This window comes from Hirundo rustica, chromosome 3 (assembly GCF_015227805.2).
Source record: "Hirundo rustica isolate bHirRus1 chromosome 3, bHirRus1.pri.v3, whole genome shotgun sequence".
NCBI classification, from domain to species: Eukaryota; Metazoa; Chordata; class Aves; order Passeriformes; family Hirundinidae; genus Hirundo; species Hirundo rustica.
In genome coordinates, this window is record NC_053452.1 from 1,973,816 (window position 1) to 1,996,833 (window position 23,018).

The window sequence follows — 23,018 nt, forward strand, 5'->3', positions numbered from 1 at the left end:
TTTTACTTTGTTAGCTAGAATCGCTATAGAACTCATGGTTTGTGAGACTGTAATATAGATGAGAATTAACAATGTGGGTCAGTCAAATTCTTGAAATGGAGCTCTGAAATCTACTCTTTCAACGTTTAAAAGGTTGTTTAGTTAAAAAAACCTCTACAACAGAGTTTGAGCTGTATTTGGTTATCTGGACCTATGTAACAGGTTAGCAGAGCAGAAGATAAAAGAGGGGATGGTCCTAACAGTGATGGTAAGAGGAGAAAGGATTGATGTCAAACAATAACAAACTATTCACAAGTGGGCTGGGGTAAAAATGTCAAAATTCCTGGAAAATTCTATAGTAAGTGACTCTGAGCATCGAGCATAGAGGATTTTTTGATTATTTGCTTTGGGCCATGGTAACAGAAAATATTACATTGTGGTGGTAGAAACAATGGCATGTTAAAACAGCACCTACTATACACTGCCAAATGAGTAGGTGGTAGATGTTCTTCGGTGCCATACAGTTTTAGATGCAGGAAGAATGAGTTCGTGATAGCAGAAAAGCGGGGACCATTACAGGGTACTGGAAAGTTAAACGAACGGGAGGAACAACACAAAGGCAGAGTGTGATAAAAAGGCAGCAGCTGGCAAAGAGCAAGAAACTGTAGTTTGGAAGCATGGGAAGTACCTTGAAAAAGTGGAAGCAGCGGTGGAGACCAGTGAAGGTTCATGTACTATGATAAATGGGTTTGAACGAGAGGCGTTGTACAGAATTTGAGCAGGGAAACCATGGGAGAAAAAGACAGCTGTAAATAAGTTACAGAGTAGCTTATGAAAAGCAATTTCATAAAAAATAGAGAGAAAACCCGTGGCTCTAGAAGAATGAGAGTAGTGGAAGTCAGTCAGAAACTTGCTGGTGTTTGTTCATGCAGAAATAAAGAGTGAAAGGAAAATGTGAACCTGAGCCGGACCCTGCTCTTGTGTATACCCACTGCAATCTCCACATTGTAAATTAAAGCTGCTGACCTGCCACAACTTTTGGAAGTCCCTTGAGTTGAGGTGGTATGAAAGCACAGAAAGGGGTAAAAAATGTGATTAAAAGGTAGAGAGGAGGGAAATCTAGAAATTTCAGGGTGAAAACAGAAAGGCACACATAATGCTGGAATAATTTAAATTTGATTTCCACAGATCACGAGACCAACTAAATATGCAATTTAGCCTTTCATCCTGTAAAGGAGAATAAGAAATTCAGATTTTTTTTGGCATACCACCCATTACTTCTAAAGCAACTGATAAATTTATAAACAAACTTTTTGGGATGTTGATCAGACTGATTAGGATGCTTTGTTCTGACAGTTTACTTACTTTGTCAGCAAAAGGGTTTCTCATTCAAAAGAAAGAAAAAAAGGATCATTGCAATTCTCTGGCTGGAAACCAGATGGCGATTAATACAAAAGTCTTGGCTACTTTTAGATGAGCAGCTAGAGACGTGCAAAGAACCACTTAATGCAAAAGCACCTGATGCAGAAGCCAATGCATCCAACTTGTGAAAACCACATTAACCAATCTCAACAGAGATCCATGAGAATATGTATCAAAGGGGAAATAAAAGATTACATTACTTTTACAGCCTGAAAAAACACTTTCTCACCTCAACCATTCCCTCACCAATGGCTTAGCCTCTGCAGCTAGTGATTTTATGCCCACAAAACCTTGCAGTGGCTACTGTGCAGATGTTAGAACTGCTGAAGTGTGTTCATTAGGATGTTAAATTGGATGGCAAGGAAACTCCTAAATGAGGTTATTGTGGACAAAGGATTAGTGTGACCACAGAGTTCTCTAACCCCAAATAAAGACAAAGTGAAGTGTTGCTGTGTGTTCTGCAGTTTTCACTATGAGTACGTATAGAGATCTAGGTAGCTCTCTTTCAAATGTGTGAAACAGAAATCTTGCCCAAGCGAGTCTTCAAAGCTTCCATAACTTCAGTGAAATGAGCCTCGAGGCCCTCTGGGACTCACATTTCTGTCTTCCTGTGGCAAGTTTCAATGTACTGCATTATTCTGCTACATATTTTGACCCCAAACCATTATTTTTCTCTGGACAACTCTTCAAAAGATCCAAGAAAGTCATGAGCATCCACACAATAATCAGGCCCACGAGAGATGAGAGCCTGAAAGCACTACTAAATTCTGAAGGGAGACTGGCCTCGAAGGTTAAGGCAATAGAGAAGAAAATGTGTGAAACGCGGATTTTGCAACTCCATAGGAATGACTGGAGGAAAACAGCGATGGAAAGAGCCACAGAAAAATAAATGTTGCCATATGATTGATTGAGAGTCAGCAAGTAAAAAGTAGGACAAAATGATGATCACTACCTTGAATTCCAAAGGAAATAAAATCATGCATTTTGGAAGAGTAATCTAATGAGTCTTGAGATAAGAAGCTTCCTAGCCTCACACAGTTTTGAGAGCAAATCCTTGCAACAAAGTCTAGGGTAAGTCTAGATCCTAAAGCAATCCTAAACTAGGAAAAAGTTCCCGCAAAGAAAGAAACTCTTTGCTGCCTTTCAAAACATAAGGTTTGGCATAATGTTTAAACACATCAGGCTTAAAGGAAAGCTTTCAAGACACTGCTGTTCGAATTCTGGCTGAAAACAAGAGAAACATTTCTCCTCAGATTGGAACAGATAAGCTGCTTCTCATGCATCAGTGGCTCCATGTGCCTCTTGCAGGAAGAGAACCAAGCCGAGAGACCTCTTTGTTCTGCCTTCCAGTTCTGCTGAATGTATCTGGAGTTCAGCATTCTGAAGGGGAAAAAATGAATATTCTCTTTCATCTGGGAGGGAAGATTTGGTTTTCTCTGTCAGAAAGTAGTTTTATTATTCATTCTTCATGCCGCTAACTGGAAAACTAAAGCAGCGAGTCACACAACTACAGAAATGTTAATAATGCTTTTTAAAGATAAGAAGTCTAATAATCAAAACAGTTGGTTTTCTTTTTCCAAGAAGATGGTATTCTGCCAATTGTTTTTCTATCTGGTAAGTAGACACACAGTACTAAATGTGGTGCATGCAGCGCTTTTGCTTTCCATTTAAAGGAATCCACTGAGATTCCTTCCTGATGAGCAGCAGCTACCTGGAACCCTAAAAGGTGAGATTAAAACATTTAACAAAATACTTGGTTATGGAATGGCAAAGCAAAAGCTGGAGGAGTTTCCTCAGAAATGGGTAGAACAGGTGTCAGATTTGTGGAGAAGGGGACAGGGCAGTGGATCTGAAAAGACAGAGCTGTAATATCACGAGGTAGGGTTTACAGTCCATTCAATGTTAAATACTTCCCATAAATCTTGGACTAAGAGCACTTAGCCTTGGATTTCAAGTAAATATTTCTGGAATGATTTTGCATGAAGTAAAACCAATTACTTTCTTTAAAATAAATACATTAATTAAAAAATTTAAAAGTTTTATGACATGAATGCTACAAAAATATGGTACATGCATTTAAATACTGTGCATGTAATTTATACATATTTCCTTTATTAATACAGTAGTCATGTACCACTACTGCACATTTATATTGTTTTCCCCTCACAGCGCTGCCCTGGACTCTGCCTCAGTTTATCAGGTGAGGGATGCTACACATGCCAGGTTCCCAAATCCTAGAACCAGGAATCATAACAATCCAAGTAAAGGAATCTGTCAATCTTTGTAAATAAGAGGCCTGCTATGCTATTTAAAACACTCTCTTTCATTTTATGTTTGAGAGAAATAATAGTGCTAGCTTGTGTGGGCAGTATCACTCTTCTCAGTGAAAATCTTTGAACACTTGAAATTGAAGTATTTTGCATAGAGTACTGGGAAAGGATAAAATCCACATAGCAAAACAAGCAAGAGTTTTAACCAGTAGTTCTTAAGCAGAAAATTGGCTTACTAGGCAGATGAAAAAAAGAAAACAAAAGAAACAGAGAAATAAGCTTGCTGTGACTGAATTGTGTGTCTTTCAGATGAGGAAAAAAAAAATGTTTGATTTATTTTATGGATGTTTAAAAAGTGCTTATTTAATTTCACACTGCGAGGTTCCAAATGGCAACAAACATTTTAATTAGAAATGTAAAGTGGGAAGTGTGGTGCACACCAGAGTAAAGTAGTTTTAAATATGATCCAGTGAAGTCGAAAGGAAAAAAAACAAAAACAACCCCTGTTTTAAAACATTTCTAAATAAAAATGAAAGGCTCCTACTCTAGGTTACTTATTTAGCTTCATTGTATCTACAGACCTACAAACAATCTTATTATTTAGATCTCCAGTCAACACTTATTTTCTTTCAAAATTTATCATCATCATCTTTATCCTGTATTATTCATTGAACTTCTAACCCAGTGTGACACTGAGGGTTCCACATTCTTTGCTGTATGTGTGTGAGAGGTATTTCAGCCACTCAGACACACAGGGTAGATGTTTTTCTGAGCACTCCAGTAACTGTAGGACGGCTCACACAGAAAAGATCTGCCATGCTTATTTCACAAATCCGAGGCACAATGTGAAAGCAATAACTATTAAATATTATCTCTTGGGAGAAAGAAAAATAATACTCTCTCTCAGGGAAATTATTTTTTTTCCAAAAGATTGAAGTATAATTTCAGTCATCCCCGCTAGCACTAAATGGAGTGAAAATAAGAATGGCGAAGACAAATGCGAAGTGCTGCAGTAACTGAGCCCTGGCATCAGCACCTCCTGTTAATTTGTGTTTGCAGAATAAAGTTCATGTTGATTTTAACATTACTTTCTCCCAAAGCATTTAATCCAAAGATGATTTCACATCAGATCCTATTCATTCATAGCAAATTGTCTGAAATAATTTCTGGAAGATTCCTCTTCTGGTTTCGAAATCAAAACGCCAGCATTATCTCCACAGGGAGACAATTTAAATAACATTCTTTGATCGCTGGTGCTTTGAGGTTAAAAAAACCCAACAAACCCCAAACAAAATAAATCAAACAAACCCCCAATAATTAAATAAATAAATTGGAGGATGGGTGGGTTTACTGGAGGAAACCCATGCAGACAGGAAAGCAGACAAAAGTCCAACAGACATACTCCTGCAGCAACGTGCATTGCACACCCAAGCAGGGTCACATGTTACTGAGAAAAGCACTTGTACTTCTTTGAGGGACAATTCTTTACCAAATCTTACAGCATTCAACACAGTAAACACTGATCTCAGGAAAAAAAAAAAAAATCAGTAAAATAAGTTGAGATTTGCAGGGAAAAAAGTTTGTCTGTTTGTAGAGGAACAGTGGTTACCTGTAGCTTTAATAGTAGCAAATGGTAAAAATAGAAAGCCATGCGGCAAAATTCAAATTGAATTTCTAGTGTGTTTAAAAAGCAAAATGGATTTCCTTCCCTAAACTGAAAAGCTGCTGAAGCACACAATGCCCCAAACACCCCACGTGCAGGGTGAATCATCCCAACACAGAACGTGTAGTTACAGGTGATGATCACGATGAGGGCTTGAGCTGTCTCATCCCAGAGCTATTCCTGTCCTCATCCTAATAAATACTCCTCTGGTGGGCAGCCAGGTTCACTCAGAAAATCCCTCCAGGCAGGAAGTAGCACCACATAAGTGCCCATTTGCCTTTGCTGTGCCCCAGCAGCAGGAGTGGCAGCAGCTGGCAGGTTGTTTTGTGGTTTCTGTAGGTCAGCACTGAGGTGATGGCTGTGGGGAGCACCCATTCATTTCCTTGGGCTTGGTTTCATAAACCCAACGTGCCAAACAGCTCTTTATGGTCTTGTTATTCAGCAATTTCTGTTTTTCTCTTAATTCTAGATAATAATGCCATTTTATCCAGCTGATACTGCTATTTTCAAGTAAAATGTTGGTGGCATTACTTTACAACGCTTCTTTTTGATAAATGCTCTAAACTGCGTAAGTTCACGCTTCTCATTCTTCTCGTACTGGCAATAATCTTTTGTTGGGAGCAAATTAACATTACTGGTCAAATATGATAAATATGGATTTACTTTCATGAATAACAATGGCATGTCCAGTTTTTATTTCAAATCTATACCTGAGGAATACTACAAATGGCAAGGGATTAGAGGCAAAGAGAGGCAAATGAGCACTATTACAGAGCCACTGTATTTTTGTGGTATCTGACCCAGACAGTAACTGTTTACAAGCTGTCTAGAAATGCTAATTATGCTTTTTTTCCTACATATAAGCTATTAAATGTCCTTCAGAAGTTAAAGGTGTTAAATTAAAGTTTCCGTCCAAGACTGTAGGGGAACAACGCACCTCGGTTGAATGCAGACTGGGGGTTGATGCTAATTCTACATCTGCCGTGTCATGACATTCTCCCATCCATGCAGAGGAATTTAATCCCTGCCCATAAGGAACTCCAGAGGAATCAAACAAAAAACCTCAAGCAAACAGCACCATGAGTGACTCATCATGGACGTACAGGCGAAGTGTATAGGCAGAGTGACCTGAGCATCCAAGACTACATGGAACAGCCTAATTGACAACCAGCAAGGCACTTTGTTACTCATATATGACTCAGTTTTCCATAGCTGTGGCATAGTGCTTAGTATTTTGTTGGTAAATACAGGAGAAGAAATTCCATCTGAAGATCTAAAGATGAGTTAAAACCGAAAAGTACAAGCAAAGAATCAGAAAGGGAAAAGCAACCGAACAGTCAAATTTGCAGTGCTGATTTTAGAAAGAAGTTTCTTATATTTCTGTTACAATATGGGCCAAATTAAAATGATTATGACTTTAAGCCTAAAGCCTCAGAGAATGTTTATTGTCTCTATTGTGTAAAGCACCACTGATGTGCTTGGAACTACACTGGAGTTTAAACCAGAAAAGGCTAAAAGAAGGTGTACTGAAAGATGCAGGGGAATGCTGTGATTTGGAAATGAGTAAAATAAAATAAAATAAAATAAAATAAAATAATAAAATACTAAATGGAACACAGAGAGAGCTTTAAACTGTTGGGGTGGTTTCCGTTAATTTCTTAAAATTAAAGAGTCTCTAAAAGCCATCTCAGGAAAGAGAGACTGCAAGCTGCTATGGTGGCATTAGGGAGATTTCTGGAGGACATGGGAAGGAACAAAATAGGCACCGGAATGTTGCTCTCAGAACCTGGACATACAGAAGCCATGGTAAAAAAGAAGGCCTGAAAATGTTAGTAGGATGAAGTTTCATAATAACTGGCACAGGGCTGGAAAAGCTTACAAAGGACAGGCTCACATTTTTAGCTCCCAGAGTAAATTTTTCTGTGTGACTTGGCAAAGCTGCAGGGGGAATGGGGAACTGCAGGTGTGGATCAGGCTGAGGAGAGAGATGAGTCAAAGATGACCGCAAGTGGAGAGAGGTCAATTGAAAAGAAGTAAAGAAGGCAGAGCTGGAGGTAATTTAAACTTCAATTCTACATTACAGTTCTAATGACAGAAATAAGAAAAGAAAAGCGGTCTCAGCTACCTTTTCTCTTCACTTTCAATAGGTAGAAAATCCCAAGGGAAAAGAATCTCACTTAAATGAATATTAGTTATCAAAGTAATAGTTTCAAGACATTAAAACATTTACATCTTCCCTAATTAAAGAGAAGATGATGCTGTTTGTAAGAGCAGCTTATTGTTAAGTGTTACTTAGGGGTTTTCCCTACTGGGAAATAGTTTGCAACAGCTAAGCCAGAACAGCTATCCCACAGCTGATCCTCGAGTTTGTGCTCTTCTCCCACAGTCAGTGCCTTTTTAGTCCGTATTAGAAGTGGCTAAAGATAAACCCAAAATAAAATTCCAAATACAGAAACATCTATACAAGATGTTAGTCCAGAAAAGCTTTTACATTTTGAATTCAGGCCCTGGATCTTTCAGAGTATGCCCATATAGCTTCATTTTTATATTTCTACCCAACGAAATAAATTGGACTCAAGCATCCTTAAATAGATGAAAGAAAGATTAAATAACTGAAATTAAAACATCTGCCTATAAATGTGAGCTAAGCAAGTGTTAGGAGCGGGGTCACGTTGTGGCTTTGTCCTTACTCTTAGCTTACATTCCCACCTGTAGATGAGGAGTTTTAACTTTTCCTTTGAGGAAAACATCAGTCCCTGATTTGAGCAATACTCATAGCAAAAAATTAATCACCATCTGGGCATAGCTAATATTTTATGAAAAACACTTTGAAAGAGATGTAGATTGCCTCTCAGTTGACATTGCAGACAATATAAAATAATTTCATCAGACACACACACAACAGTTACAATTGCTAATTCATATTTGAGTTTTCTAGAGGAACTCTGACACTTCTATTTTCAGTTTCAGCAGCAGCAATGCTGTTTCATGGTAAAGACCTAATTTCCTGGCTGCATTTTTCAGGCTGACAGTTTTGATGTGAAAAATAGTGAATACAGTAAATAAGGTGCTTTTCTGCTAAATGACAAACTTTTTTTTTTTTTTAGCATTTGAATGGCAGATCTTCCTGTCTTATGTTTGAATCACATCTGTTCTTTATCTCTACCAGAATATGAATTTAAGTTGAATAGCTCTTTCTTCAGCAAATTCAAAAAAATCATGTAACGAGACAGTTCAGACACTTTACCTCCAATTTGCCATGTGCACAGCATAACAGCAATAGGTTGGCTCTGTCCCTCTGACAGGAAATAGGAGACCAAGGCCATGCTTCATCACTGGTTGCTGACCACCAGCAAATGACCAGATCTTGCGTACAGTTTATTGCCAGGTGACGTTTCATCCTTCGACCTTCTGGTCCACGTATATCAACGTAAGAAATCTGATGGAAGAAAAAAAAAAAAAATGCAGGGAATACTGGAGGTGATAAAACAGCATGATGGGAGCAAATGGGAGCATTTACTTTGGATGTGCGAGAAATAATGTTTATATACACGGAATGCTGTGTACATATATCTTCATAGAGGCTGTCTGTAAACGTGAAAAATATCTCCTCAGACAGAAAGACATTCTCACTCTTTTATCTGTGGGGAGGGGATTGGGATGGAAAGGAATATGAGTTAAGAAGGAATTTACTGCAATGACTCCAATCAATACCAAAATGTACAGTCATGGTTGCTTGACAGCATCGACCTCCACACAGGATTTAAGCTTAGCCATATTAAATGACAAGTTCTGCAAAGCTGACCACGGAGCTGAGGCTAGTGTTTAAGACATAATCAAATATTAAATATATTCTACAGTAGTTGAGCAAACATATACCTTTCTTCTTCCTTCCCAAATTAAGGAATGGAAACACAAACATCCGCTTTGCAAGAGAACATGTACTTTTCTGCATAATGTGGATGAGCTACAGCATCATGCGTAAAGTTTATGCAGCTCTTGAGAATTGTGCCTCTTTCTCAGGAAGGATTTGTGGAATTTATTATTCAAACTCTGTTATTTGGAGCATGGTTATTTGAAAACATGAGCAGTGCACCATCTGGGTGACACATGCCAAGGAAATATAGATTGCACCGCATTTCTGCTTAAGGAATTAATGGAAGGTTGATAGCTAGGGGAAAAAAAAACTATCTTGCCATTGCTGGTCAGCAATAATCGAACCACTTTCTGGGGATTAAGCGCATGGCTAAGCCTACTGGACCAGACACTAGCAAAGGGCAGGGGGTCTTCTTATCAGAGAAATGCTTCTGGAGCCAGTCTCACTACATGACAGATTGCTTTCATATTCCTGTCTGCAAGGCAACAAAGGCTGGCAGTAATGCGATAATGCCAGAGTGCAATGGGTGTTAAGAACCCGTTGCATTTATGTATTGTATTTAGTAAATAATCAGGCTCATCCAAATTGTGATCTCAGCTCTCAACCAAGGCCATTAAAATCAAGGTTAATGCTTTAATAATCCTTTGCTGTTTTTTATATGGTCCAAAAGAACCCTTTTCTATTTGCATGGTCATAATATTATTGACCTCTTCATCCCATGAATACACATAAAAAGGAACTGAAATCAAAGTAATTACCAATGTTGTTCTCTCATGGTAAACATTTAACTCCTTGTTCTATCTCCTTCAGTAAATTCAAAAAACACAGACAGGGAAAAACTTGAAAAAGTTTTTATATTTTTAGAAGATCCTGTGTTTTTATTGTCAAAATATTTTAACCGATAAAGATAGCACATAGACAATATTTAGGAGGTAGCTGCTACTTGAATTAGAGCGGCTAATTTGGTGGCAACACATTGATTAGGCTGGAAAAGCACAAATACTTCCACAAGTATTAATTAGTCCTTTATTGTAGTGTTAACTGTTCACAACAATCACACGTGTCATAACAGCCACAAATCTTTGTCGACATTTATGTCTTGCATTAGACATGTCACTCTCAGGCATGGACTCCTGTCACTGAGAAAAGGCAAATAATAATAGGTGGGTTTCTATTTTGCTGGTCATCAAGATTGTAGTGATCCACATAAGAAGTCTTCCTTTATTGTTTCAAAGTGCAAATAAAATTCAAGGTGGTATCAGTTAGAAAGGAAGAGCATACGGAGATTAATTAATTCATTTAGGTGTGCACTGCATAAAAACCTCAGCTTTTGGATAAATATCAAGCTGTGAGGAGGAAAGCATGGTTGACTTGTTCTCATTATTGACAGAACTCTGGCAGTCCAGCACTGCTGCCAGTTTTGCCCACCATGAGCCTGGACATTGAACAATGTGAGGTTGCTTATCATGGCAATGATAATATGACAGAAGTTTAATTATATCATTACTAACACTTTCCTCATTTTAGAAATGGGACTTTAAACCCAAATACTACATCTCTCAAGACAATGCCAATAGTCAGAGGCAGATACAAAGGTTACAATCAAATTTCCTGAATCTTGGCTCCAGGTTTTAATCCTGCATTAGTTCTATACCAGTGAACGCTACCTTTTTCATTCAATTTCTCTGGAACAAAACCCCAACTCTAAAGAACCTTTTTTTTTCCCCCTAACCCCACAACATTTGTTATTTGTTACATATTGTTACATACAAGTTTGCACAGTTGCAATCGAGGGCATCTTATTTTTCTACTGAGAGGGACACTAGTGCTATGTCTGTGATCCGTCAGCTTTTGAAGTCTGACTGAAATCAGCCATGAAGAACTCTAAATCAATGCAGAGAGCTGACACAATATTATTGCAGAGGTGAATAACACTTTCTGCAGTCTCACACTGGTGCAATTCTGAAGATAATAAAAATTATATTTAGCTGCCTAACTAGCAAGCCTCACAAAAAAGAACATTCAATTAAAAAATGCAAATGCCTCTTTTTTTTTTTTTTTTTTTAATGTTTGGCTGGTGGAGAAATATTCCATAGTGATTCCCGCTGATTTCAAGAGAAAGCAAAGTTAATGTTGAGCACAGAGTTGTTTTGAGAAGCTCAGCTGCGTCAGCAAAAGGACTGAATTTAACAACCCCATCAAGGAGTGCAGCAGATATCTCTGGTTTTCCTAAACATTAAGTCAGGAGCTGTGGCCCTCACATTTCAATGACAAGGGCAGTTCACCACAGCTTCTTTGTTAAACTTCAGTGCAATTATTAAGAAGAAAAGCCCCGCCACACAGCTCCCAAAGCACAGCCCCAACGAACGCCACAGGCCAGGCACAAGGCACGGCATTTTAAAGTAAAGTATGTATCAGCTCAGTTCCCAGTGAACAGTGAACTGTCTCAAATCCACGTTATAGAGGTTGGATCAATCTTGCAAACACAAGCCATTGCTGAAAAGAGGCCCTGAACTGAAACAGCCTGGAAAATGTATTAGATATTAATCCTAGCAGAAAGTATTTCTACCAAGCAAGTTAAAACACATTATGGCAAAACTTAAATTAAACTTATCCTTAAAAACTTGCCTTGAAGATGCAAGCTCCCTTATATGAGGAAGTAAATTACCGAGGGGTTGTCAAGGGGAAAATATTTGCTAGCACAAGATTGTTTTCTTTAATGTTTACCCAGTCTGAAATAAATACAAACTCTCTTTAGCTCACAACTTCTTTCTATATTTCTTGAGGAAAGGCTTGACCCTTCTTCCTTTTTGCAGTGAATTGGATGCAGCCCCTTCCCTGCTTCAACTGTTCAGAGTTAATTGCCTTGGCTGATTATTTTTTCATATTGCTGTAGCACCAAGCACTTCCACCTATGGAAGTGATGCCAACGTGCTTGTAGTTGAATTAAGTTATGCCTACCCAGCCCAATCCATCCATGACACAGAGAAATTCATCTTGAGATGAGCTGGTTTCCACTGACCTCCAGACTGGGTAGTTTAAAGCTCAGCTCAGCTCTCTCTAGGCTACCTTTCAGCTGCTGCTGTTGCTGTAGTGAAGACACACCCCCAAGGAAAAGGGCTGCAAGAAAGAAGCATTTCAATCTTCACTGTGTAACTAATGAATGGAGACACCCAGGCACTGAGTCCCTTGCCTAAGGTCACACACACAGGTGGCCAGTGGTGAGAAGTTCAAGCTCCTATATATCTATTCCTTACTCAGTGGCTTAATTCTAAAAGCAACACTCCCAACAACACGATTACTGTAACTAGTGGGGAAATTAAGATTTCTGCAAAGAATTGCAACAGTCTTGGACTGATGACTGAATTCTCAGAGCTTGATGTGTTTTTGTCTATCAGCTGAGCCGCAGTAACTGACCATATGTGTGTTTTCAGCCCACAACACACAAGAGGTAAAACACATTAACTTAAATCTTTTACACTGAGGTTTACCATTACAGCCTTTGCTTCATGCCTGTTAGATGCCAAGATGTGCCAAGGGTCACTTACTGCTGCTCAATGGACACGAGGTAATCCGTCGAGCAGGAGTAACTCAAGTGAGTGTCTGAGCCTGAAAATAAACATGGGAGAAATCTGGATCCCTCAGCACAGTATTTTAACTCTTTAACTCAGAATGCCATTCTAATTTTTTTTTTTTTTTTTTTTTACTTTTCAGTAACTTTTCAGTCATTTTTAGAGTTTGAGCTGCTCTGGTCAATTATATAAAGGTTTCCAGTTTATGTGGCTGTACAATATCAGGGAACACCGGTGATTCATGATGTACAGTCCCTGCAATATTTGCAATCCATTGGCAGTTATACCTTAGAGTCCAAACAGGAGAGTTTTTCCAGTCTTTTGTTTACATTGGGAGAATCCATCGTCTTTGTAAACTGAATAAAGCAGAGTTGGTTATGGTCCTCAAATGACAAGATGATGAAATTGTCTGTAAGAACAGCTGGGGGAAAAAAATGGAATAAAAATTGTCAGCAGTGTAATACCTATCTCTAGGAACAAAACAAAAAGTAGTGAACACACCACTGCGACGCTGCAAAAAGCAATTTTTTCCAAGACAGTGTTTTAAATATTATACTGAAAGCCCTGCAATATCCTAAAACATATCAGTATGTCATCCTGTCAGGACCCCCTTGGAAATGAGAAATACAGCCTAGGGAATCCTCTGATGACATACACCTCAATAAATTATATCAAAATGCCACTACATTCAAATATACATTTTATGTTCTTCCACATTAATTTTCATCTCATTATTCAGCCTTCAGTAATTTTTTTTTTTTTTTTCTGATGGTTGCATCCACCAGTACTTTGCAAATGGACCTCATACAGCTCAACTTTTGTTAAGGGTGATAAATGCAAATTACACTCAAGGTGTCTCTGGTATTTTGGCACTGTAAGGTTCCTGGTGCTGCTGCAGATGCCAAGGAGGCTGTTACATGCAGGGTAAGGCTTTCAAGGGGTTGTGAATTCACTGAAAGCTTCACATGGGGGTACCCAAACAATACAAGTGATGAAGATGGAACTGACTCCCTTGGAGCCTGGAAAAGTTCAGTGGAATCCCCATTGCTATCATAAGGGGGTGCCAGACCTAATTGATTAAATAGAAACATGATTAACTAATCTGTCAATGAATATTACTTAAAAAATTGTATCTAGGGATTTTCCCAAGTGTTACCCAGTTACTCAAGTAGCACCCACACTTGAAGAGATGACTGAGTACAAAGTGAGTCACTGGGGTAAGTAGTACCAGACAAGTGATGGTTTAAAATAAAGCCAGAAAGCTGTGCTCAGACTGCAAACTCAGAAACCTCTCCTAAAAGGAAAATGCCAATTAAAGTGGAACCAGATTTAGAAACAAACAAAAAAAACCTCTGTAGAACAACCTCTGAAAATGAAACTAAAAAGAAGGAAAAAAAAATTTCCATATTCTTAAATCTAAATTTTACACATCCTTAAGTAGATTGACAGCTTAGTGTTACATATAAGCATGGAAAACTGGCTACTCAGCTTTGCTTTTCTTTAGTTTGATTTATAACCACTTGCATTTTCCAACAGTCATGTCCTGGCACAGCTCTGAAGTATCTGGTATGCAAATGCTAAAGGGTAGAGTTTAGAGCCAAATAGCTGCCTTTGAAATGTAACATTAACATTAGCGCTTTTTGGGGGGGGCAGGGAAGGTGATAAAGCATCTGATACAGTGATTCAGAAGTTATAACTGAGATCCTGCACACACATGAAAATTGAAAACCACTGAATATGGTATCCTCAATGCATTGTACACAGTTAAAATATTTTGATGTCCTCATAGACACAGTTTGCATTAAAGATGTGTTGCAGCACACCTCAGATGCTGATGAAATTTTGCCTGTAAATAATAAGAATCAGGAGCACTTTCTCAAATGCAGGAGGATTATAAAAGCAGTAGTAATTCTGTATTTTGTGCACACAATCTGACCTTTATTCCAAATGTTGAGAGGACATGCTACTCTGAATGAGAATTGCAACATTTCATAAATAATTCTGGCAGATTGTAACCCTTATCCATTTCTACATATACACAACTGTTGAAGTTAGAACTATTATTTTTATACAGGCTTCTTGTGCTAAATGTAGAGCTTCTCTTGGCCAACTTTATAATCACAACAATGATTTGAAGTCAGATTTGGAAAGATGTGCTGTTTCATTGAATTAAAATTAATTTCCTCCAGGACAACATTATCTCATGTTTCTCATGTAAGGATAGTTCAGCACAAAAATTTGTATTTTGAGCACTATCTGTGTGGGTAACAAAAGCTTCTTCTTTTATTGTTCATGAAAATAAAAACTGCATTGCAATGAAAGTTATTGAGTGGTTTGCTTTTACTGAACAAAGGCAGTTTTATTTCACTTAAAGACTTGGGTATTAGCAATCATGGAGGTTTAAGAAAATCTTGAATAAGTGAAATCAAGGACAAAACATTATATAATGTTATTTATATAACAAATACAGTTGTCCAAATGTAGCAAAACTTATTTGTTGCTTTATCATTGCTTTAGTTGTAAGGTCATTTAGTTAGCAGTATTTTCTGAACAAAAATTTCTATGACATATGAAGCCAACATAAGGCATGATCCACATACTTTATTTTTTATTATTTTTTTAAGGACAAAGTATTCCAAATAATTTCCACAAACTACTTCAGTTTGGGGATAACCTTAGATTCCATGCTTTCCTACTTTTTGTCATCTGAAAGTAGGAAATCCTCCTCCCAAAACAGAGTGCAAAAAATCATAGATGGAATTAGCAGCCCAGTAATTAAAGTGAAGAGTGAAAAAAAGAAGACAAAGATAGTAAATGTGTTTTATGCCTCTCTGTGCAATTAATTCATAAAAATGAGGGTTAAATCAGGGTTAATTTTTTTATAAATAAAGATTCTACTAACATTGTTATATTAATGTTAATTTTCAAGACTAAACTACAATATATTGATAAGAAAAGATCAGAGAGATACAGTACTGTAGTTTCTTAAAACCTAGGCTAATATTCAATAGATGCCTGGAGAGAGAGAACTAAATCATTAAAGACCAAACCTGAACTAAGCTCATATTCTTACTAGAAGGATGTAATGTGGGTCTGCTTTTACAGAATTTGGAAGGCAGTGCACATGTGATATGGCTCACACCAAAATTTCATATTCCTGCTTCTGCAGAAGCTGAGATACCAGTTGGTTTCTCAATGACATGAGTCATATCATAAAGCTTGTGGAAAACAGGGACATTTTTGTAAGTTTTCTTCTGCGTTAAATGAAAACTTAATTTTCAGCAGTCACTAGTTAGTAACAATAGTGAGATTCTGGGTATCAAGAAACTAAATCAGAACACCTCCACATAACTAATGACACCCAGCCTTTTTTAACAGCAACTTTAATAATAACTACCCCATGCAATTATTCAATTGGCTAATGTTTGGTCCTATCCCATCTCCCCACTTAGGAAATAAACATGACAGGCTCAAACGGCACGTTCACAGCGATTACAGCGTGTAAGAATCGGAATTTTAGAAACCCATGCGGCATTTGACAAGCCCGAAAACTTTGATGTCAAATATTATTCTTAAAGCGCTCTTAGTCCTGAGGGTTGTAACTATAGCATTACATGCAATTACTTGTTGTGTTTGCAAGTCCCCAGTGGCAATAATTAGTCTACCTGTTGACATACTGTTTCTCTGCTCTATTGTTAATGCAGGCAATTGATTTGCACATGGGTGTAATTACCATCACTGATGGTGTCGGAGATGAGCTTCCCCACCAGGGTCCTGTCAATCACCACCTTCTCCAGCTGTGGCCCAGAAAGGCTTAGGGACACCAAAATACCTGAGTGAAAGAGGAGCTGGAGCCAAAGAGCGAGAAAACAAGACATCAAAAATCATTAATAAAGTGAAATGTTCCAAGGTGCACATTAGCAGCCCTCCATGACGTCGTAATCTAATTTTCGAAATTGCAAAAAAATGAATTGTCATCGACGGGAAGATGTCTTATAATGACTTTGAAATGTTTTTCAATGAAGGAGAGAGATGTTACACAACGCTGAATTATAAGGGTACAAGAACTACAATTGCTGAACACTTGAGAAAATAGCTAAGTCCCCAAATATTACTTAAAATGTACTCAATCAATCTGTTAAAAATGGAGATCAAAAATCTGTTCTGAAGGAGGGAAGGAATTACACTGACCACTCTATCACCCACAGACCTGATATTTCCTATATAAAATAACTGCATAGCCAGCATGTAAAAAAATATGAAGCAGGGTTTAATATAATTCTATATGATTATCACAGATTAAAACCAGAACCTTTGTGCTGCTCTTGTTATTTCTGATCATTCATACATTGTTTAAATAAATAATTGTGCCCTACCACAGAGATAGCTGCGAGCTCCCAATAAACCCATTCACTTGTTGACATAATGTTTTAGATGTCTCTCTTAGAAAGAAAGAATTTAAACTACTGGACAGGATTATTTCAGAGTTAATTGAATATTCATGCCTAATTAGCTTAAATTAAATGATACATATAATCTTGAAGACTAAGTCACAGTATTTATCAGCTCCCTCTTATGCAATGTCTTCTATAAGAGAGGGAATGCTCAGTGGGAGGAGTTATGAAAAACATTTATTTTTGCATAATTAAATCATTAGTCATTTTCTGAATGCAACTACTACAGCAAAGGAATTCAGAAAATAAAGCCCATGAAAGGAACTCTCACTGGAAAGACCTCTGCAGGCAAGTCCCCCAAAGGCCAGGAATCCAGGACTCCAGCTCTTACTTCTAGCTAACAGTGGATTTTTAAAGAAATCCCTGTGCTTTTAAAAAAAATTAACTACTAAAGAAACACTTGTTCTAATCAGAGAATTTGGCAGAAAAAAAATTCCCTGTTTGTTCTGTGCTGGAGCTGTGAGACAAACATGGTTGTAAAATATTCTTTAGAACTTTCTTGCAGTGAAATCCACTGGATTGTATAATAAAAAAAAAGTATGGGGGACAGGAATGGAATGATCTAATTGGGCAGGTCCCTTGTGCAATGCTCTGCTCCCAATAATTTAGTTATAGAAACTCTCATTTATACATATTTTGCTATATTATTACGCCTCTGTGCTCTCCAAAGAAGAGAACAAGTGCATTTAAACAAATTATTTTCCTGCCCTAATGCCTTTAACCAACATGTTTAAAAAATAAATTCTAGTGATGTGTGAAGCAGAAACAAATAAAACCCCGTGATGTGAACTTAATTTCTAAGAACAAATGATCAGCTCCAATCTTGGCAAAGTCTAATCATACATTCATTTGATAAATATATGTATAGTCAGTGTTCCAACATTCCTTGTCATGACAGATGTCCTTTAAGGTTTTGTCCTAGTAAAAATGTTAGACACGTTTACACTCATGCAGCTTTTATTACAATCTTTAAAAACTTCAATTTGTCCTTATGTTGAAGTTAGATTAGATAAAATCACAATTTATTTCCTACTTGGTAACATGAAGCCCAGCAAGGGGCTTTGACTACAGTTGGCTATAACCCTCTGAAAAACCTGCTGGAAAAAGTGAGGGTTGAAACCCAGGAGCTACCAAACTGCGATGTAAGGAACAATGAAGTAAAATCACATAAATAACTCTAGAAAGCTCAGTTCTAAATAGCTGAATGGATATCAGCCTGATAGAGGAGAGTAAAACACATTTTATTCTCCTCAAAACTTTGAGGTATTTGAGAAATCTTAAACTGTATTTTAATGAATTTTTGTTATAATAACTTGACGTGGTTGGTCCATAGGCTTAAGCTCATTCTTCTAGGAACTTTTAGAGTCTAAATTTAAAGTTAATCAGAGACTTTACAAAATATATTGCCATGCAAGGTTAGTATTTAATCTATCTCCCTTTAAAAATGCTTTGGATTAGAACTGATTTTTTTTAAAATTATCTCTTAGAGTTTACCATGAAGTTTACAAGGGGGGAATTAAAGAAAACAGGGCAGTGGTGGAGTCACCACCCCTGGAGGTAATAAAGATGTGTAGATGTAGAACTTAAGGGCAGGTTTTAGTGATGAACTCTGGAGCATTAGGTTAACAGCTGGACTCACTTTTAAGGGTCTTCTCAACCCTAAATGATTCTGTGCTATCTTTCATCAAAAATACTCTGTAAAAGAGAAAATATTTATGTGCTCGAATTGAAGCCACTATTTCAATTTGCTACATTCTGTGTAGTCTGTGCAAAAACAGTTCCATGATAATTGATAATAAGATTTAGGTGCTGTTACACATAAGTTTGCCTAGTTAAGCTCATATTTTGGTGGATGGGCACAGTCCAGTCACAAGCACAAATGAATATAAAGCAAATAGGGAAGATTGCAAACTCATCTTGAACATGGATACACAGTGATCCAACTCCAAAGGGAACAGCCCAACATCAATGCTAAGGAATAAAAGCCAGTGTAAGAGGCATTATTTACACAAGGCACTACATCATTCCATCTAACAGATATTAAATTAGGGAAAGAAATTCACAATGATGAAACACATCATAAATTTTTCAGATTGAAGCACTGCGATGGGAAAAATACAATCAGAAGAGCTATCTCCAGAGCTTAAAAAGTCACAAGGTGTTCCTAAACAAAATATGAAAGCATGACTTCATGCCTATTGGAAGAATGAGGCAGAGTACTTGAATGTAGTCTGAGCGAAATGTTTGGGCACCTTCGTTATTCTACACACTGGGAAGGAAGGGCCACTTAAATTCTGTTACTGAGGAGTCGAATGTGAAGACTTTGATAGAAAGGATTATGTATTCTATATGCCAAAAAATTGTTCTCCACTGAGCAAGAAAGGCATAAGCAGCAGAGGATACTCAGGGGAAGACTTAGCCCTTCCCTTCCCCGATAGCAAAGTGCTCCAATATGTATTTGAGATAGTTTTTATTAAGCAAAGGACTTAAGAATGGGTTCATGACTTACGGACTTTAGTACAACTTAAGCATCTACTTAAGTGGATCCCTTTATCCTCAGAAGCCTGAGCCCTTGACTCCTCATTCATGCAGCTCAGCTGCTTATCAGCCCTTCTACCTAAAAAGATACCTGTGGAGCAAAGCCAGGATTTGCTTCTATCTGATTAAAATTGGAAGAGAAGGAAAATATGCCTGTAAAAAATATTGCTGCAAACTGTTTTCCCTTAGAGAGCTCAACTGACAAAGGAATATGCAAAAGGAGAAGAGAATTGCAAAGCACTTCTTGTTCAAGCAAGTTCCCAGGGTTTTTCCCCACCTCTTCATTCCAGATTGCTTTCTTAGCCACCCCACCGTAATTACTGTGTTGCATGCCTTATTACAGATGAAGTTATTGTTGTTACACGTTACTGTTTCACAATAATCAATGCATTTGTACTTCTAGCTCCAAATATCTAAAACCACACAACGCATTAATGGTTGTGATCAAAAGCAACCCAAAGAATTTAATATGAGGGCAGTGTTCCTCTTAGTAATTGGGGATGGGTGCTGGCTTCTCACGCTTTCTAGACAGAATGTCTCGGTTTTGATACCAAATGTGCTCTGTCATCACGTGTCTTTGTTAAATCAGTTTGCTAATGGCCATTGTGGCTGATAGAACAAGCAAGAAAATATTGCTGTGGATCTCAATTCAAAATCCAGTTCTAAGTACGTCGACGATGGCAACAGAAAAGCTATTTATACACATATGAAAATTGCAACACAAATGCAACTAAATGAAATCAAAACAATTTAGCAAAGTGTACATAAATCTTTTTCATTAGCAGGTAACAGATATGATTCATTGCTTGTGCTTGGCTTTTATACAATAAACTGTATAACAATGTTGGTATGTGTTTAATTCAACATCATAATGCAAATGTAAGACTAAAAAAAAAAAAATTTGGAAATCAAATGTTTCAGCTAGGTCTCATTTATTTTTACTGCTTTATATTGTAAAACCAAACCTTAACCAATGGCATCATTTCATGGGAAGATTTCATGATTTTGTGGCAAAACTTAAAAGCATTCCAAAGAATTAGAGGAGGAGACCAAGACAAGAAGCAGCCAGAGCTGAGCTGAGTAAACTCAACAATACTGATAAAATTATTTCCTTAGGTTATTACTCCTTGCCAGGGAAAGCTGAGGAGCACAGTGGCATCTTATTGTAAAGGCTTCTTGTCTTTTTCCTGTCGTCCTTCTTTTATGGTCTATTTATTTCCCTTTGACATCAGCTAACTGAAGATTACAGGATTATTTCAGCAACTCAACACAGGTGGTCAAAGTTGGGGGGTCAGAAGTACCACACAGAAATGGTGTGGGTTCACATCCTATTGGAACAGAGCTAAAGAGGAGATCTCAGTCCTTTAGGACTCAAATAAGCTCTTTTAAATATGAGAGCAAGCTCCTTGACAAAAATTCCTGCACTGTCTAGGTTATGTTTACATGAACTGGCACATCATCTATCTCAGAAGCTCTAAGCAGTGCTGGAATGTAGACTCAGGACGGCAAAAATAAAGGACATCGGGTTTTTTTGGCAATGGACAAGGAAGTAAAGATGCAACTTTAATGCACAGTTGACATGACAGCACTCTTATTTTTAGCAGATGCATGTTTAAAATGACAGCCCCCAAATTTTTGCCTGTGGGCCACTTCCAAGATGGAAGTGCTGGACGAAGAGTGATTCCACTCTTCAGGCATTAGGAATAATGGCATATTTAGGCTCCAGGAGGCACACTGGCAGCAGCTTATTTCACACAAAATCTGAGGGAAATCATACCACTCTTTTAAAGGGTAGTCTTGTTCTCATTGCATCACCTTTCAGTTCCCTTTCCGTTTGTCTTGCTCAAGGTGCAGCAGCCACTGAGTTTTTGGGTGGCACCTTCTTAGTACAATACAGAGGGAACTGCTCCTGGTTCAGCTAAAGACATGGCAGATTCAAATATAAATAACATTTATTGGGAAATGGGAAAATGTGGCTGTTGAGTTCAATATTTTAATTTCTAGAAAGAAGTTTGTTTGCCGTTGTATTGCTACAGGAAAAATAGATGCTAGAATTAAAACCATATGCTCAAATTTATCAATAAACACTGAAATTATGGAAATCAGAGTAATTTCCTACATGCTCTTCATGCTGCTTGTCTGACACATTGCTTTAACTCTCCAAAGTAAATGCAAATATGGACTCTTCCCACTAGCTCTGGTATTCATCCAAAAAAGGCTGTGAATACAGCAGTTATGCCACAGGTGACACCACTGCGTGGTAAGCACTGTCTGCTGAAACAGTTAATTAGTATTCTACTTAGAATTGAAAAATAAATATACAGCATCTTCTCCAGAAGCTTCAGAACTTTTGCATCAAAGAAGGACAGTCCAATTATTGCTGCCAAATGCTCAAAAGACAGATGAGCAGGAGAAAAACAAACCATCTGACATCAAAATTGATAGAAGCCAGCCTTTCTGTTCTAGACTTCCAAATGATTCATTTCTCCCTATTTTATTTTCATTTGTTGGAGGTCTTTTATTTTCAGGAAGACGGAAAGTGGAATAACACAATTGTTTTGGCAAAGCATTTGAACCCTTGCTGGAGATTTCTATAATCAGTCATTATTAAACAAAAAACATTTTGTTTTGTGATTGAGAAACCAAGAGCAGAATTTAAGGACAGAGAAATGTCTATTATTTTTATCTATAACTTTCACTCTGGTTATGTTATAACCTATACCATCACTTGTACTCTGGCCGTAGAAGCCATCTGAAAAAACAAATACTCAATTTATTAAACTACCCCTTTACATGGTTCAATACCTAATACACTAAGATGAAAACACCCATCTCTTTTTTTTCCCCATCTTGTAGAAGAAATAAGCTAAATTGTACTTGTTTCATTCATGCTGATGTCAGCCTGAAATAACTTAGAGGATGTGAAGTCAAAAAACAAAGAAGAGTTTAACAGAGCTGATAGTCAGCCAAAGGTGTTGTATTGTAAAGGCAGGACAGCACATCCTGGCAAAAAATTTACTTTTCTAAAGTACACATTGTACACGCACTGTAGGTGGATGCTGATGAAAGGGAGGGGAAGGAAAATGGTAAAGGGAGAATGGACAAGGAAAGCAAATGAAGAGACAGCAAACTGGGATGCAAATGAATGCACTCACAGCTAATTGACTTGGTATTTCTTAACCAAATTCCTTTCCTAATCAGAACAATAATAACAGGAAAAAATGGTTCCCCCAAATTAGCAAT

The 23,018-nt window shown here is 37.6% G+C and overlaps 1 protein-coding gene across 5 annotated transcripts in view; it reads right to left on the reverse strand.

The window, feature by feature from the left end:
* The window catches only part of WDPCP (WD repeat containing planar cell polarity effector), a 151,701-nt gene that overhangs the window by 72,359 nt on the left and 56,324 nt on the right, over positions 1–23,018 (reverse strand). For all 5 annotated transcript variants that reach the window (XM_040060363.2, XM_040060357.2, XM_040060361.2 and 2 more), the window contains 3 exons: positions 16,517–16,631; positions 13,071–13,204; positions 8,582–8,773 (listed from right to left, as the gene is read on the reverse strand). In XM_040060363.2, coding sequence (XP_039916297.1) covers positions 8,582–8,773; positions 13,071–13,204; positions 16,517–16,631 — 441 coding nt within the window. The remainder of the gene's footprint in view (positions 1–8,581; positions 8,774–13,070; positions 13,205–16,516; positions 16,632–23,018) is intronic.